The 18,619-nt window shown below is 32.3% G+C and overlaps 1 protein-coding gene across 1 annotated transcript in view; it reads right to left on the bottom strand.

Moving 5' to 3' along the window:
* The window catches only part of LOC140845698 (serine/threonine-protein kinase TAO1-like), a 50,677-nt gene extending 32,959 nt beyond the window's left edge, over positions 1 to 17,718 (bottom strand). Inside the window, exons 1-9 of the mRNA XM_073220474.1 lie at positions 17,587 to 17,718; positions 12,223 to 12,294; positions 9,525 to 9,626; positions 8,212 to 8,257; positions 7,561 to 7,657; positions 5,928 to 6,041; positions 3,425 to 3,516; positions 2,407 to 2,500; positions 790 to 871 (exon numbers count right to left, since the gene is read on the bottom strand). Of these exons, the coding sequence (XP_073076575.1) occupies positions 790 to 871; positions 2,407 to 2,500; positions 3,425 to 3,516; positions 5,928 to 6,041; positions 7,561 to 7,657; positions 8,212 to 8,257; positions 9,525 to 9,626; positions 12,223 to 12,294; positions 17,587 to 17,718 (831 nt within the window). The remainder of the gene's footprint in view (positions 1 to 789; positions 872 to 2,406; positions 2,501 to 3,424; positions 3,517 to 5,927; positions 6,042 to 7,560; positions 7,658 to 8,211; positions 8,258 to 9,524; positions 9,627 to 12,222; positions 12,295 to 17,586) is intronic.
* Between the last annotated feature and the right edge of the window lie 901 nt (positions 17,719 to 18,619).

Here is an 18,619-nt window from a genome sequence, read left to right as displayed (position 1 = left end):
TTCTAAAACATCCATGCTGAAAGTCTAATTTTCTAGTGAAAAATCCACAAAATTCCTTAGGGTCACAAAAAGATAGTCAACTGCTACTCACTAATGCCTTATCTAGATGTTTTAAGAACTATATTAAATTGAACAATACTATTAATGCTATTAATAAGATGTCAACCTCTAAATGAAAGCATATACTAATAATTTATTTAAATTAGATAACCAACCTATTGAAAAATGAATAGAATTCACATTACTTTTAAAATATTTTCATTGCTAAGTTAGAAAAACATATTTCTCAAAAGGAAATCAAAATGTGATATCCATTCTTAACAGTTCTTTTGAAATCTCTTTTCTCCCAAGGTATTTATGTAAATGTATTACACATCATTTCTCTTCCTTTCATATTACTTTATATAGGACAAATCGATATATAAAGTATGGTAGATACAAAAATGACAGATACAAAAAAAATACAGAAATGACATTGTTCCACATGAGTTAAAATTTGTAGTTGTAACTCATGAAGATATTCTTGCACATATAAAAATTAAGTCATTTAGTACTACTATATTGAATATTTAACTATATATTCTATTCAGACATGGTAAAAGCAGTTAATTTTGAAAAACAAATGAAAAACTTAGCAACTAAGAAAATTTCCAAGAAAGAATGGTATTATGATATTAGTATTTTAGCAAAACCCAGTAGAGAATACTGAACACTGATTCGGAATCAAAGAAGGATAAAACACATTCTTTAAAATAATTTCTTAGGTGTACATAACAGAGTATAACTGACCTTTAAAAGTTCTTTAGATGTAGGTCGATCTTCAGGGTTTTTCTGGACGCAAGACTCTACAAAGTTGCGAAAAGAACTGGACCTATTGTAAAGGAAAGTATTAAGTGAACATATTGCTATTTCCTTTAAAAACACATCCACAAATCAAGGCATGTCCCTATGGGTGGGAGGGAGAATAGAAATAATAAAAAGAAAGCAGACACAATAGACTATATATTTCATCATGTAAGTCTATAAAAAGTTATGCAAAGCAACTAATGAATCTTTAGTATTTTCGAAAGATAGATTTGCACACATTATTTTAAAATCCTGCTCTCACATACATAAGTATCACAACTCATTCTATGTTGCGGTAAATTATGGAAGTGAATCATTTTCCTTTTTGCATTCAAATCTAAGATAATATTCTTCTCAGTATTTTTTTTCTTTTCTCTAGCCATGTCTCTTTCTTATTTGACTGTTGGATCATCTTCCATATAGCATGTTTCAGAACATCACGCTATTTGTTTTGGAAATAACAATTTTTATACCTAAGTATTTAGTGTCCTTGAGCAAATGGACAAAAGTTCCAGAAAACAGCAAATTTTTTTTAAAAAGTAGAATTCTGTAACATACTATTATATAGTTTACTGATAGAGTTCAGTAAGGCAGTAAGTAAAAAATATTCCATCAATGTTTGTCATCAATATTCAAATAAGATTTAATTCTTTTATACAAGAATTCTTTTTTGAATCCCCAAAGTATCAACCAGTGTAGACAGCCTGTGTTTCATGTATTTATTATTCAGATGCAACATAATAAACTCTGAGCCAAGATTTCTTCAAAACATCTCTACAGAAGCAGCAAAGACCTGTGAACTTGCCTTAATAATGTAATGATAAAAAATAAATTATTGCTAATTTATGCATCTTGTGAATTTTAAAGTATTTGTTAAGTACGGTAGGTAGTCCCCTAGAATTTTTCAAATGCTAGATACACCTGAAGACTTTCCCATTAAAATTTTCTATCACTGATAAAAATCCTTCTTTCCTAAAATGGTCCATCTGTTCTCAATAAACTTCTTTACATGAATAACAGTATTATCAAAGAGGCACTAGGAGATGCAACATCAAAGCACATTCGGAATAATAAAAAGCAATTAAAATCATCCAAAAATTATGAATTATCTGGTAATTCTGATAAATTATCAAATCATTTTTACGTATGTTTTATATCATATCAATGATAAACCATTCCCCAATTAAATATCTGTACAGGTTGTGGCAATCTATATACTGCAGTTTTAAAATATGAACGTTTAAATCATGCTATTTATTATAAAATCAGGGTTGTATGTGTTGCTAAGGTACAAAAAATATATTACTTTTTATACAAAAGCCATACTTTTTGCTCCCATGTGGCATCATCTATCTTTTATTTCTGAACTGAGTTACATACATGCTATGAAAAGTAGAGATAATAAAGGATAAACATGATGTAAGAATAAAATAAAGCTATTTTAATATTTCTTCAGGTTATATACACTTCACCTAATTGAAATGAAATCCTTTTGATAACATTATGAAAAAGTATTTAAATTTTACCATGTTGAACAATATATCTCTCAGCCATACTCACCATTCATTAGACTGCAGTGTAGGGGGGTCATTTCTGGTTATGAGATATAAGGCATGCTTTGCATTCAGAGCAAATAAAGGAGGCTCCCTTTCCGCTATAAAAGAAAGAAAACTTCCTGTTAAATATGTGCCTGTTATACAGGAGCATGGAAGCACTGTTAGTTTTTTTTTTTTTAAATAAACCCCAACTTAGGAAAAAAGTTGCAATTAGAGTTCAGAGAACTTAGTTAAGTGAGTCAATAGAGAGGAAATTGCAGCCCTGATGCACAACATCTCTAAATAGTGTATTTTTCCAATAAACAAGAACATTCTAAGAGAACCTAATATAGTCATTAAATCAGACCATTAATATGAATACATGACTGTTATCTAATCTCAAGCTCCATTGTAGTTTCAATCAAATGTCCCAATAATGTCCTTTGTAGCAAAAATGACCTTTGATCATCTGCATCCTTAAAGGAAATTGTCCATTTTTTCTAAGTTTTAAACTTACATAAAATTGTTCATAAAATATTCTTATAATCCTTTCAATATGTGTAAAATCTGGAGTCATGTCCCCTGTCATTCCTGATATTGGTTGCTTGTGTCTTCTTTCTGTTTGATCTAGCCAGAGGTTTATTAATTTCATTAATTTTCCCAAAGAACTAATTTGTGATCTCATTGATTTTCTCTATTGTTTTCATTTTCTATTTGAGTGCCTTCATAGATGGTAAATCTATAACCATAGATATATGCTAGGTGTTTAACAAATACTCATTAAATTTTAGACACAGATACCTCAAAATTAATACCACAGTAGAAACTATTTTAGACCTAATTTAATACAGCAAATATAATATACCTAAACTAATATATATATATATATATATACAAATTGCCAAATAACCAAAGTGACAACCTGATAGATTTATTGCTCCCCTTAAACACTGACATAAAAATGAAAAACTGTAATTTGGTACAGAAATTGAGGTGAAACATTGATCAAAACTTACTAGACAGTAATAAAGAGCAATGCTTACCTATTTCAATACATGTTATCCCCAGAGACCATACATCTACTTTGCTATCATATTGTTCTTCATTCCTGCCTAAAATTATTTCTGGGGCCATCCTAAAACATAAAATGTTACTTAAAGTTACAAAAGAAAAGAAAAGTATACTATTCTTTAATAATGTAATGACCATCCACATGGAGAATACCTGTGTGAATTCCAGATGATATGTCTGGACATAAGAATTCTTATAATGGGAAACAAATGCATTACAGGTTGTGAGGTAAATATTTACCATTGCATACACAGTGTTAGACTTATTCTCACCATTTGTCATGATCACGTACCAGCATCCTGGAGGAAAGACTCCCCAGAGCAGGGTTGCATTCTGCATCAATTCAAGTTTGCAGATTGAAATATTGTATATCCTTAATGCCAGCAGTTCTCAAACATTTTGGTTTCAGCATCTTATTACAAAAGTCTAAATTTTTATCACTGGCACTTGTTTTCTTGAAGTAAACAAACTCACTACATTTAGCTGAGAAAATATCTGCCATAATAAGCGACAATGAATAAGCAGTTTGTCAGTCTTCTTTGCAAATAGGAGTAGTGTTCTGTGATAAAAGTGGCTAGGACAGCCACTCATAACTAAGTAAAACATACAATTATTAACTTTGAAGGCGTCTTGGCTATAAAATGAAATGCTAATTTGCATCTTCAGCTAGACTCTGATGTTCTCACTGGTGCTTTACCTTATACTTCCTTTCTACTTGTTAAGCACAGACAAACATTTAGAACAGTTTCTGTCTGCTTAATAAGATTGTCCCCAGGCATATGTGAGTTCCTGTGTGTAAAAATATGTAAATATGTACAGAGTGCTGTGTTCCTAATATACCATATACAAATTTCAATTGCCTATAATAGAGGGCTTCTAATGTGTTAAGATGTTGAAGTAAGCTTGGGGAGTCACCAAGTTCAACAGTTAAAAAGGTAGTTTTGTTTTTAATGTTTTAAGTTTTGTTTTAATGTTTAGCTCCTTTCTCGTATCTAATATTGATCACAGTTTTGTAAAGAGGGTGACCATTAAGAAGCATTATTTGTCCAAAGAACCCTTTTTTTATATAGGGGAAGAGGATTCTATCTAAACTAGGGTTCTACATAAGAAATTTTTGGTCATACAGAACAGTGGTCTTCAAACGTTTTATTTTCTTACTTCCAATGAATTTATTTTAAAATGTATCCACTTGTACATTTTTGAGTTGGTATCTAAGTTTTATAAACTTAATATTGAAAAGGATATAATGCACACATATGTATATGTGCTTTACAGATATTTACAACTTGGAGCTGAGGACCTCGCTCATTCAATTCATTAAAAACACTGCTGTATAATAACCGAATTAGCAAACCCAGTCTGCACGGTCATATGAACCATTGAAATCAGAATTATTTTCTGTCAGGAAATGCCAAACTTCATTTCTCATTGTAAATAACATGTTAATGTGTCCTCACAACAATTGTCGCAGTTATAAAAGAGATAATTTGTGATTCACTAGAAAAGAAGATGGGAGGAAAGATAATTGGGGAAAAGAAAGAGCAAGGAGTAAAAGGAACTGAAGAGAGATGACTGCGAAGGCAGAAGGCCCTTTGCCAAAACTTGGTGTCCTAAATCTTCAATATTTCTGATGCTATATATTCTAGATGTTATGTGTTCTCAGATTGTCCCTCTGGGGATGGTTTGAGGCTTTTAATTCTCAGAACAATGCATCACTCAACTCTTCAGGATGGGTGAGAAGCCTTTCTTTAACAAACTGGGAGTTGGGAGATTTGAAAGGTAGGTGGAAAAGAAGATGCCGTAGACCTAAGACACTTCTCAACATATACAGAGAGAGGACATCTATGGAAGTTGAAGGTGTGGAAAATTATTCCCTTCAGACTTGCTGACATAAATATGGAATTATTTATGGATAAAATTAGATGATGTCTTGAAGTCGCTTCAGATAACTGGAGGTGGGAGGGAGGGCAAGAAGGTCAAGTACACAGGGCAGCCAGGCCCTGGGGAGGTGCTGTTAGGCTGAGCTGACCGCTGTGTGCGCCTTCATTATATTTTTGTCTATTTCCCTGTATACTTGAAATTCTCCACAATAAAAAATGAAAACAAAAAGTTCCTAATCAGCTACCAGTCTTCAGGTACTCTTATTCAGAAGATACTGACACACAGTAAGTATAAATCTAAAGAAAATTTCCACTTAGCATTTCTTTCTTCTCCCTTCTTAAAGATTTAAATTTTTTCACTCCTACCCCCAATACATGATGTGGATGATAACAGGAAAGAAACGTAGGGGGGACAAATGATACAATAGGAGATACAAGGGCAACACTCTAAATCTGTATCTGAAACTACAGTGCTTAGAGTAATATCTAAAGCAGCACTGTATTTCCAGGAGAAACGTAAAGCACCTGATAAAAGTACAACCACACACTGCCCATTTCAATTATGAGGATCAATACCAGATAGGACTACGCTTACCAATGCGGCGTCCCCACAAAAGACTTGGCAGGAGAGGCCATGGAAGCAAATCCAAAGTCAGCAAGTTTCACCTGGCCTTCTGGTGTCAGAAGGATATTTCTTGCTTTGATGTCTCTGCGTTTAAGGAACACAGAAAATTATTTGTCTTTCCTTTGTAAGATTACACTGAGAATGATAAAGATCATATAAAAATTTATAAAATAGGGAAGGAGAAATCAGAATAATTAAGGCCTTGGATAATCTCTCAGTTGGGATAATGAGAATTAAGATCCAAACTAAGAAATGAGATACACAGAATTCCTATAAGTATATAGTAACAATTTTCTAAAAGAGAAGATAAAATAGCAGCAGAAACAGAAGAAAAAAATTAGATAATTAATAGCACAGACTCGATATTTGAGTGCCTGTTTATTGGTACAAATAATGGTTGTAAAAATTTAGCTGAACATTCTTATATGACTGTAAGATTTCTGAGTATAGCCTTAACAATATAATGGAAGAAAAAGAACCTGACGCCCCAAATTTTTTTTTTAATTACTCATATCATTCCAAATTTTATCATAGTTCTCCTACCTAAATATGAAATGAAAACTGAAACACATGGGTAACGTAATATCAATGATCCCAAATGTACTTTTAAGCTCTTTTCTAAATCAGCAATGTATATGTGAACTAAGAAAATTATAATGGGATTATATGCCCAATGGGCATCATAACATTCAAAAAGAAAGAAATTTCTAAGCACTTGTCAATTCGTACTATACAGTATTAAAATGGGTGTAATATTAAGTCAATCTATTTTCTTCCATTTGTTTTCTTAAAAAATGGAAAGTTCTTTGAAGTTGAGAAAACCGTAGGTTCTGCTTCCAAGTCTTTCATTCTCTTATTTACTATGCATGTGGATTTCTCTTGGACCTTACTATCCTCATCTAAAAAACTGATAACCCATTAATTTGCAATGACTCTACTATATGTTTACTATGTATTGTCTGATTCACATACATAATTTTAAAAATGCTAGCTTCCTTCTAAAAACAGGCAAAACCAATACCAATGCTAAAAATGTAGTTTATGATGGTTTAATCTTTAAATTACTATCCATTATCAAGGATTATCAAGGATTATCTCAAAAGCATAGAGTGTCAAGTAGCTTTACTTGTCTCTGTCATGGAATCAATGGAACAAATCCTGCATTATGAGTCACCAGGAGGACAAAAGATCTAGGTTAGCTCTAGTCTAATCTATCTTGCTTCATCAGCTTTGAGAAGTGAGTCACAAATTGGGGCATCAGTTTCTTCATCTGTAAAATGAAACAAGTAAGAATACATAATCCCTATCGTCTTTTCCACTTCACAAATTAAACTTTTCTATAATTAAATTTCTACCACAAATCTATAAAGTGCACATACTTTAGAAAGCCCAGCACCATGTGTAGAAAAAGATAAAAATTATTCTCATCCAAGAGATCAAATAAATTAGTATATTCATTTTAAGACATGGATAACCGAAAAATAGAGTTTGTAGAACTCCAGAATACTTTTATTTAGCTAAAACCAACAAAGCTTCCAGGATTAATAAATTGTAGGTCTGATAAATTTGCTTATTAATATATGGTAATTTTTAAAGTACTTACCTATGGATCATGGCACGAGAATGTAAGTAGGCTAATCCCTGAAGAGCACCATGTATAATTGCTGCTATTTCCATTTCTTGTAATGGCATTTTGTGAACTTAAAATAAGATTTTATTTGAAAATAATTATTCTATAGAACATTTTTATTTTAAAATATATATACATATATCTAATATATGGGCAAATTTCAAAAAACTAACATTTAGCAAGAAGGAATTTTTTGCTTTCCAAGATAATAAACAAAGCAATTGAACTTAAAAAGTGTGCAGTTGTGCCTTGTTATTATAATTCACAGCCAATTTTCCTCTAAGTTAACATTTAACATTTCATGATTATAAAAACAATGAAAGAGAAGCTTTCCCTTTTTATATTCCTACATATCTTCATTCTGAACAGAAGGAACAAATCAAGTTTAATGATAAAGAAGGCAGAAAAATGCCTGTTAAATCATAATGAAAGAAAACTCATCTGTTATGCTAAAACAGTATTTAATGAGCACAGTGCATACCACACTGAGACTCTAGAAAAGGCAAAGGTTTTTACTCTTCCTGAAAGTTTTAACATTATTTAAAAAATCTCTTAATTTTTTTTATATAATGAATTCTCATTTTATTATACTAATACTTTTCTTAATAAATAAAGGAAACTTACATTCCAGCAAATCTGAAACAGATCCTGCACAATATTCCATTACAAGCTACAGGGGAAAAAATGATAAAAACATTAAAATACACGATTAAAATAAAAAGATTCTATATGAGATAAAATTAATTCACCAAGGAGATTGAGAAGATAGTTTGAAGTGAAACAAACTATAGTTATCAATTACCTTTAAATATAAGTATACATTTTGAAACTTGTTAAATGCATACATGAAGTTAAGCCAATGCTACATTAATCTTTTATAATGCCGACATATAACTGCTTGTAGAAGATGTGTGTTTCATATAATTACTAACTAAAGCTGTAAAGGAATATACATATTCCATTAATATTAACCTATAGTAGCAATACCGGTATTGTTAGGAAGCAGAAAATCGTCCTCTGGTACTATATACACAAAGTTTAGGTTACAGTTTAAATCTTTCCTATAAAGCAAACACAGAGCACCTCTTACGTGCCAGGTATTTTATATATATTAACTAATTTAATCCTCATAACCACCTCTGGAAGGAGACCCTATTATCATCCTTGTTTTACAGATGGAGAAACTTGAAAGACAGAGAGGCAGCCTACCCTCTCTGCCACTGTTTTTTCTGTTACCACAGCCTCAAATTTAGGAGTACCATTACCATCAAATTAAACCAAACATTACAAATCTAAATGAATCTAAGTTCTGTATACTAAAATAATAATCAGCTGTAGCTTATTAAAAATAAAAGGTCATTCCCATTTAAAGAAAACAGCCTTTCTCTGAAAAGACATAATTACTATGCCTAAACCATTGTAAGATTACTACCTTATCTTAGTTTCAACAATGGGGTAAAATTAATTTCCATTTTCTGCAATAAAATGTCCCAATTTTCTACTTTTAGTATTATTCAGCCAAAGGATCATAATCAGCTCAGATTTCACCAGGATTCACCACCAATATTCCAACCAAGATCCTTGTGGTTAAATAGCTTACAATACATTTATGTCAAAAATAAATGCTGATTTTCATCCTTTGATAGGATTGTTCTCAACAAATGTTTGACAAAGCATTTGAAGAATGACACCGCTAACATACATCAGAACATTTTCCCGTGCACGTAACGGTCAGCTGAATCTCTGCAGTCAACCGGCAAAAGTTCTGTTATCTCTTACTGCCTAAGAGTTTCAGGAAAAGCTGCTCCTCTTTTCTCAGTATGAACTAACATTTCAAGGTGTTTGTGCATCACTTTACACAACTATTTTGAGACATTTTTGAATTAATTATAAACTAAACCTACTAAAATTACAGCAAGGGGAGAGCAGAAACCTACCCATGCTCTCTGCTCACGTAAATAGCAGCCTTTGTATATTACAATGTTGGGATGTTTTAATGTTCTTAGCAACCTGACTTCTTTAATAATACCCTGCCATCTCTGTGCGGAGAAAAAAAAGAATAAAGGAAAGAATTAGGAACAGTTGCCTTTCCTTAGAAAACTATATAAGTACAAAAGTAATTATTAGATTAAAAAGTTAACAAGAACATACAACTTTGCTTTATTTGTAATATTTAAATGTCAAACTAATATATTTGAAAGAAATTACATTCATATAGTTTACAACTCAATAACATAAAATTCATTCCAGGTAGGACACATAAAATTTATTATCAATGAGTCTTATAAAAATTTGAGAACCACACACCAAGCCTGTTGAAAACTATATACTATATTTAGTGGTTTTTCTTCAAAATTTCAACCTCCCCCTTCTTTTTTGCAGCTTTACTGTTGTATGATTTACATACCTTAAAGTTCAGCTGTTGTGTTTTTTGGCTTATATTGTCAACCAAATGTTAAGTTTTTTCTGCTGTTTAAACTCAAATCAAATAATTACCTAAATTCCTAAATGCACATATTCTAAAATGCTAGTGAACACTTAGGTTTTAACAGAGGGAAGTTCACAGAAAAACCAAGCAGGATGGAGACATTTTCCTACAGGATTTCCCGAAGAGCCTTCCCATTGACGCCTACTAGTAACAGATAAACCTTCAGCAATAAAAGCTACTCTATGGCAACTTCAGAAACTTAGGCCATATCCTAAGTAGGGTGACTTGTCAGAAGCAATCAGGGAACTGAAAATACAGGTACTTGGGTCCATACCCAGAGACTCTAGAGGCTTAGTGGATGTGGGATGGGAACTTGGAATCTGTTTTTTGTTCCTGTTTCAATTTTTCCAAGCTTTACCGCTGACTCGTATCATATTTCTAAAGGTAGGGGAACTAGAATACAGAACTTTAAAAAATGTTTCGCACTAGAATTTAAGATCCTGTATCTCCTATGTTATTTCATAAGCCCTCAAGAAAATAGAGCAAGATATTCACAGTGTAAAATGTGTAAGCTGTAAGATGCTAACTTCAGAAAGTGTTTTATGGGCTTTACATTTCAAATTTGAGTGCTCTGGGAGGCAAACTCTCAAAACAAAACCAAGCTAAAACCTGTATTCTTCAAAGTAAAAAAACTTCCAGGAAGGACGCAATATTACATGAGAGAAGATGATGCCCTAGGTGAAACTTTTTGTTCTGGGCATGACTGATTAAACAGACTCCAACACAAGTCTGCTATGAAAGCTGGTTTTAAAGTTATACTGTAGAATGGCAAATTAAATTAAACTTGTAAAAAATGGAGGTTTTTTTAGGGGTTTTAGAAATTGAGAGTTTTTTTAGGTATCGACATAATGGAACAGTGATCAATCACAACAGTGTTATCATACCCATAAGTATGATTATCACAAAAAACAACATTTACCACAAAACAGAGATTACAGAAATGTAGAAAGCCAAAACCTTTGAAAATTAAAGACTGATCTAGCAATTCTACCTCTGGGCATATACCCTAAAGTTTAAAAGTGGGAACTCAAAGAAATACTTGTATACCTATGTGCATAGCAGCATTATTCACAATAACCAAGGGGTAGAAGCAACTAAGTGTCCATTTACAGATGGTAGATGGACAAAATGTGGTGTTTTTACACACACACACACACACGGGAATATTATTCAGCTTTAAAAAGAAAGGTAATTCTGACCCACTACAACATAGATGAACTTTGAGGACACTGTATTAAGTGAAACAAGCCAGTCACAAAAGGACAAATAGTGCATAGTTTCAATTACATGAGATACCTAAAGTAGTCAAATTGATAGAGACAGAAAGTGGAGAGGTGATTTCCAAGGGCTCCGGGGAGGAGGGAATGAGGTGTTATTGTTTGATGGCTGTAGAATATCACTTTTGCAAAATGAAAGAATTCTGGAGATGAATGGTGGTGAAGGTTGCACAGCAATATGAATTTCCTTAACACCACTGAACTTACACTTAAAGTGGTTAAGATGGTAAATTTGTTTTGTGTACTTTACCACAATTAAAAATTAATAAATTTTTTAAAGAATTAAAGAAAGACAAAGAGAACAGACTTAGAAAGTAATTTTATAAATTTATGCAATTAAGGAAGGACTAATCAGAACACTGATGAACTAAAGTACATGCAACACAGTATCAGTAATTTTATTTTTCAGATTATTACCCACTGCCTTATTTTTCAGATTAGATATATATTGCTGCCAATGATTATTTGAAACAGCCGTTAAATAATTTCTCAACCATTAAAAATTTATATCCAGTATACTTACTGTCAAATGTACCTTATTCTAGTGTACTTTCTCAGACATGATAATCCCTCTATTATAGAATAATCTGCTGAACAATTTAAAAAGTTAAACTTGTGTCAGCAGCACATATCTAAAAAATTTAAAAGTAAGGGATGCAGTTGGGAGGTTTCTGGGATGTCAGGAATGTTGTTTATGGCTCTAGGTACAGGTTTAATGGGCACATTGAGTCTGTGGAAGAAAATTCACTGAGATAAACCTTTGTATTTGTATATTTTTCAACATTTTTTGAAAAAATTTCCACCTATCCCCAATTAAAAATGGTATGGCCCTCTTTAACATGCCAATACAAACATATATATTTCACCTACCTGCATAGCCAACTTTCCACTATAAGGTATTTTCTTGATAGCCACCACGTTATTGGTGTGCACATCTCGTGCCTAAAAAAGACAGAAGACCACTGTAAAAATTAACATTTATAAACTACCATGTCCAAAAAGTTACCAAAACTGATTTTAAAGAACATTAAAAACATAAGTAAATGGATAGCAAAAAGCATATCAAATTGTCAAGGAGCTGGTACTTTTGAAATAAAAATAATACATGTTTATCTTTGAATCAGCTAGTTGAGAGGAAAAATATAGAAATTTGAATAGAACTATAAACAAACAAAAAAATGACTAGTACAAGTCTATGCTAGGCCTGTAAATATCAAAATTTCAATGAAATGGACAATTCTCTAGGAAAGAACTATAAAAATTGATCTAGAGAACAAAATTAGAGCAAAACAGAGGTGGGAGATTGAAAAGAATACCAATTGTCTTTAAAATTGTTGTGAGTGGAGCAGTTTCACCAGGGGAACTTCCCAGGATAAAAGGGGAGAAAAAGGAAAGCTACCCCATTAACTGTAAGGAGGCCGTCTAACTCAACAACTAAACCCTCACAAGCAGTGCAAAATAGAAAGTTAGGTACCAATCTGACTTATAAATGTAGACAAGGGAACTCTAAATAAAATTTTAAAACCAAATATTACCAGGCATTAAAAGAATATTTCATTTGGATAAAATATATTACCACAGAAATGCAAAATTTTGATACAGGAAAACATTTCATAATTTGCCATATTTTTTCACAAATCAAAGGGGAAAATATATACTTATACATATAAATGCTTAATAAATGCTGAAAATGTAGAAAGAGCCCAACTCTAAATGTATTTAATGCAGGGAAGACCAAACTCTTAGAAAACCCACATGGGAAAGGTAATTCCTCAACATGATAAATCATGTCTGTTGTAAACAACTATTAACTAGAATTAAGACAAGACAGCTAAAATGCTATCACCGTTACTATTTACCACTGCTGCAGAATTTTGATAAAAAAATGAAAGCATAACAGAAACATAAAAGTTAACTCTTTAGAAAGTAAGAGCCAAATTCTCATTATGTGTTTAAAAAAAAGATGATATATAAAGAAGGCACAAGAGGATAGCTGCAAAACATTTCAAATGAGTTCAGTTAGAAGGGTTAATCATCTCTAGTCATCTGTGCAAGAATTCATCTTCAATTCAGTCTTTAATGAATTCCCAAAGATAAAATGTTTTAAAATTAGATTATGGTGATGGCTACAAAAATCTAACTTACTAAAAATCTATGAAATGCACACTTAAAATTGGTGAACTGAGAGTATGTAACTTAAATCTCAAAAAAGCTGTTAAAAAATTAGACAAGCAGGTATGTAAATTATACCTAAATAGTGTTCCTTAAAAATATATATATATATACATATTCTTTTAAGTGGGTCCTTGGCACAACTAATGACCTTCCAATTTCAATTACTAGCAGACTGGTTAAGGAAAATGTGCACCACCTAACATAATGGGTGAAGTGGATCTATCTGCATAAGATCTTGAATATGAATTAATTTTTCCAAAATGTTCTCTACTCATCAATTTGTGAGCCCCTTGATTTCAGTCAATGGGTCTAACCAGCTACATTCTTTTCTAACAGTTTTAATGTGATATAATTTACATAGCACACATTTCACCCATTTGAATGTGTGTAATTCTATAGCTTTTAGTACACTGACAGATGTATGGCAATACTGATCGATATGATAGATATATGCAATTTACCAATAACTACAATTTTAGAACTTTCATCACCTTAAAGAGAAACTCCAAATTGTTTCATTTAAAAATGGTTAAAATGGTAAATTTTATATTATGTGTACCTTACCTCAAATTTTTTCCCCATGAAAAAAAAAAAAGAAAAAAGAAACCCCACACCCTTTAGCTATCACTCTCCTATCCCTATTCGTCACCCCTTCAGCCCTAAGGAACAACTAATCTACTTTCTGTGTCTCTGGAGATGTGCCCATTCTGTACACTTTGGAACCATATAATATATGGTCTTTTGTGACTGGTTTCTTTCACTTAGTATAATGTTTTCAAGATTTGAGACCAGTGAATGTTGAGCATCTTTTTATGTGCTTTTTGGCCATTTGTACATCTTTGGAGAAATGTCAATTCAGATTCTTTGCCCATTTAAAAATTGGGTTGCCTTTTTTTATTGAGTTGTACGAGTTCTTTATATATTCTAGACACAAGTCCCTTAGCAGACACATGATTTACAAATAATTTCTCCTATTCTATTGTTGTCTTTTCAGTTTTGAAACATAGAAGTTTTACATTTTGATCACATCCAATATCTATGCTTTTCTTCTGTTCATTTCTAAGAATCTTTTGAAAAAACCAAGGTCATGCAGTTTTACCCTAAGAGTTTTATAATTTTAATGTTCACATATGGTATGAGGTAAGGGTCCAATTTCATTGCTCTGCTAAAGAGCTGCATTTCTAACTAGCGCAAGATAAAGTTCAAAAGAGGGTATACTAAATGCAGTGCGGTCACGTGGAGTAGATTCCAGAACAGAAAAGAGCACAAAGACTGGGAAAATCTAAATAAAGTGTATTGTTTAGTTAATAGTATCAGTGTATCAATGTTGATTTCTTAGTTTTGATAAAGGTTCTGTGGTTATGAAACTTGTAAACTTTAAAGGATCTAGAAGAAGATTATAGGGTAAACTCTATTATTATTGCAAAATATGCAGCTCTAGTATTACTTTAAAATAGTAAGTTAAAGTGACTAATTTATTAAAATCCAAACTCATTAGTAACGATGATTACATTAAAATTAAATCAATTAAAATGAGATTATTTTTGCCTATCACACACACACAAAAAAAACAAAAGAAAAATATTTAATATCCACAGTCATGTTTCTCTGCCCCTTCAGGATTACAAGTTGTGCTCACTTATCATGTCTTCTTCATCTCCTCTAATCTGGAGCAATTTCCTCAACTCTTCCTTCTCCTTTATGACACTGGCATTTTTTGAGACTACACAGCAGTACTTATCTTACTAAATTTGTGTTTGTCTGAAACTTCTTCAAGATTAGATTCTGGTTACATATCTCTGGCTGAAATACTACATGAGTAATATTGTGTCCTTTTCAGGGTATCATATCTGGATGCATACAATGTCTGCTCATCACTGCTTACAAATTTTCATCACCCACTCAAGGTGTTTGACTGTTTCTTTCCAATGTATATAGTTATAACCACTGTTTCCTACTTTGTACCTAACAAGCAATCTGTGGAGAGATACTTTTAAACTATATAAATATTCTGCTCATCAAACTTTCCCCCTGGTTTTAGCAACCAGTGAAGATTCTAGCCCCAAACAATCTTTGCAATGTTGATTTCAAAATGCTGCTTTTTCCCAACTCTACCATTCCCTTTGCATTTATCAGTCAGCAGTCTATTATAAAGAAAAGCCCTCCCTTTCTAACTATCTATCCATCCTATATCTGTCATGGAAATTAGGAATTCCTATTATATTCAATGGGTTATAATCAATAGATGTCTATATTGATGCTCAAATTGTTCCAGATGGGGCCAATAGGAGCATCTTCAAGCTGGTTCTAGAATCCTCTTGAAAGGTCCTATTTTTCATTTTAAAAGTATTTTTTAAATTTCTGGTTCAAGTTATTCTAAAGCTTATCTTTTATGATCCTTGTCCCCACAGTAGAATGAACCATTACTGCAAGAGCTCGTGATCCATGTAGTGAGGAATCCAAGATCTGAGTGCTAAGTGTGCTGCTTGCTACTAAGATATCAACGCAACTAGAATCTTACAGAAGAGAGAGCTAGGAAATATATGTCATGTAATTAGTTCATGTTAAAGCCACAAATTCCTTTCCAATACCTATCTAGTCCCACGTGGTTCTTCCTTACATTTGCCAATTTCCTATTTCTATCATTCTTTTCAGTTAGGATCTGAGTCCAAAATGACATCAAAAGTATTCACTACTCAATCTTATAACACACAGTTTCAGAACTGTCACACCCATACCAATATGAAACAAGTTTACGGAGAAGAGTTCAAGATTTGTTTGCAGTTTCCTCTTCCCAACCAGACAGAGGGTATACAGCTAAAATACTGTGTATGAAAGTTACTCATATTAGTTTTGGTTTTTACTCCAATGTGGTTATAGCCCAAATACAGTTGGATTCATTGTTCCTGCTTGCCTATTAGTGACTCCCCCCATACATAATGACAATTTTAACTTTCAAATATACTAAATATTTATTATCAAAAGAGGTAAAACAAGTTATCATTCTATCCTCTTTCTACTTCTTTCTATTCCCCACAACTATCACCATTCTGTATCTTGAATTGTTGGTTGTATGGCATATAACTCTCTAATTTCATCAAACTGTACATTTAACATATCTGCATTTACTGTATATAAATTATACTTAATAAAATAAGTCAACTAAAAAATACTACTGACACACATTGAATGGCTACATGACAGGGATTTTTTCAACAGGTTCTCTTATTGGGCCCATTTCTAAGAGGCTGTATATTTTTTCCCTTCTTTATTGTATATTTCTCCAGAGTAGTATTAAGGAGAACAATGGGAGAAGCTTACATTCAGACAAAACTGTAACATAGAAAAAAGGTTGTTTATGAAATACCTGCTTTCTGAGTGCCTCTTCCCTTATTCTGTGTCCAATCCAGAAATCAAACAAACATAACCTACATCACACACACACATAAAACATGTGTACACAAAAAGACTCTGCAAGGATGTTTATTTAAATGTTAACAGCAGCTGCCTTTGGGTAGGAAAATTGCAGAGGGAGTTTCTACTACCTTGTTTTTACCTCTAATTTACAAATGAGAATTAAGTGAAAAGTTCAAACTGTTAAGAATTTGGAACACATTTTCTCTTTTACTCTTAAGGTACCCATTAAAATGAAAAAGCTAAATCTGTAATATTACCAAAATATTAAACATCTATACAAAACTTGTTGCTGAGAAAAAAAAAGCATTCTTAATAGGAAGAAATAATGAATGAATAATAATGAAATGTGTGTATGGGACTTTACATAAGTCAGTGTTTTGCAATATTTGATTCAATAACAATGTAAGTCATAAAACTGCTAAAGTAGTGTAGACAACATGGAAATTAAAGCCGAATATCTTTCCCATTTTTTCAATAATCTAAGAAGCTCAATAAATAAAATGATCTCTTTTTATATACACCTAATGCAAGTGACTATAAAATAGACTATTGCCTGTGTCTTTTTGTATTACTGATTTTTACTCTGCAAGGACTGGATATTAAATAAATGCTGGTTACTGACATTAAGCCTTTAACACTTACAAAGAACACTGCTCCAAAGCCTCCCTGGCCAACTTTTATGAGATTTGTGAAGCGCTTCTCTGGATCTTCTTTGGAGAAGAGCTCTGCAATCTCTGGGTCCTTCAGGCTCTGTGCTTGGATAGTTGATGACATCCTGCTGGGCAATTAGCTGGCTGATTCTAATATTATGCTGCTCTCCCAATCCTTGGGAAATCGGTATGAATGAAGCTACGTTGGCATAAACAATTGTAGAGAAATAGAAAAGAAAAAAGGAAAAGCAAAAGTTGCTAAGAATAATTAGTATATCATTTTCTGACTACATACATAAAATTATCTTAGACTTGGAATTTCACTGAAAAAGTGTTTCCCACCAGTGCAGGACTCTTAAACCCAGCTCATCAACACAATCACCTGAGCTGCTTTAAAAAAAAGATTCCCACTATACATAGTATGTAAGTACATACTATACATACACTTCTAAAGATTAGATAAATCTGTATGTACTGGAAGGCTTTCTGTATCAGTATACTCTGATGCAATAAGCTCATAAGCAAAAGAGATAATACAGTAGGAAGACCATTAAAAACATGCCCAACAACTCAAAATGTACCCATTATATGTTTCTAACAACAGGAAGATTCCCATCTATTAATAACCTTCAAAGGCAAGAAAATAGATAAAAGATTTTATTCAGTAAGATTTCTTTTCCTTTCAGATACCACTTGGCAGTGTTTAATCAAGTCTAACACAGACATTCCTAAGAAAAATGCAATGGGAGAAAATAATGAATTTAACATAGATAGATAAAAGTTTCCTTCATAACCTGATTCATATTAAAATATGGCCTTATCAAATCTGCTTCATTATGTACATAGATACACTACAGAATTCCCTGGTGGGTCTGGTATCAGTTCCTTTGTATCAGATTACCAAATTTCAAAAATGGCTGCTATAAATGAGAGGCTTCAGAACCTGGTTCTAGAATGACACTGCCTAGATAGGAATCCTGACAACAATTATTTACCAAACTATGAACTTGGGTAGCCTCATTTTC

Source organism: Manis javanica, chromosome 2 (genome assembly GCF_040802235.1).
Source record: "Manis javanica isolate MJ-LG chromosome 2, MJ_LKY, whole genome shotgun sequence".
Classification (NCBI taxonomy): Eukaryota; Metazoa; Chordata; class Mammalia; order Pholidota; family Manidae; genus Manis; species Manis javanica.
This window is presented reverse-complemented; position numbering and strand designations above follow the sequence as displayed.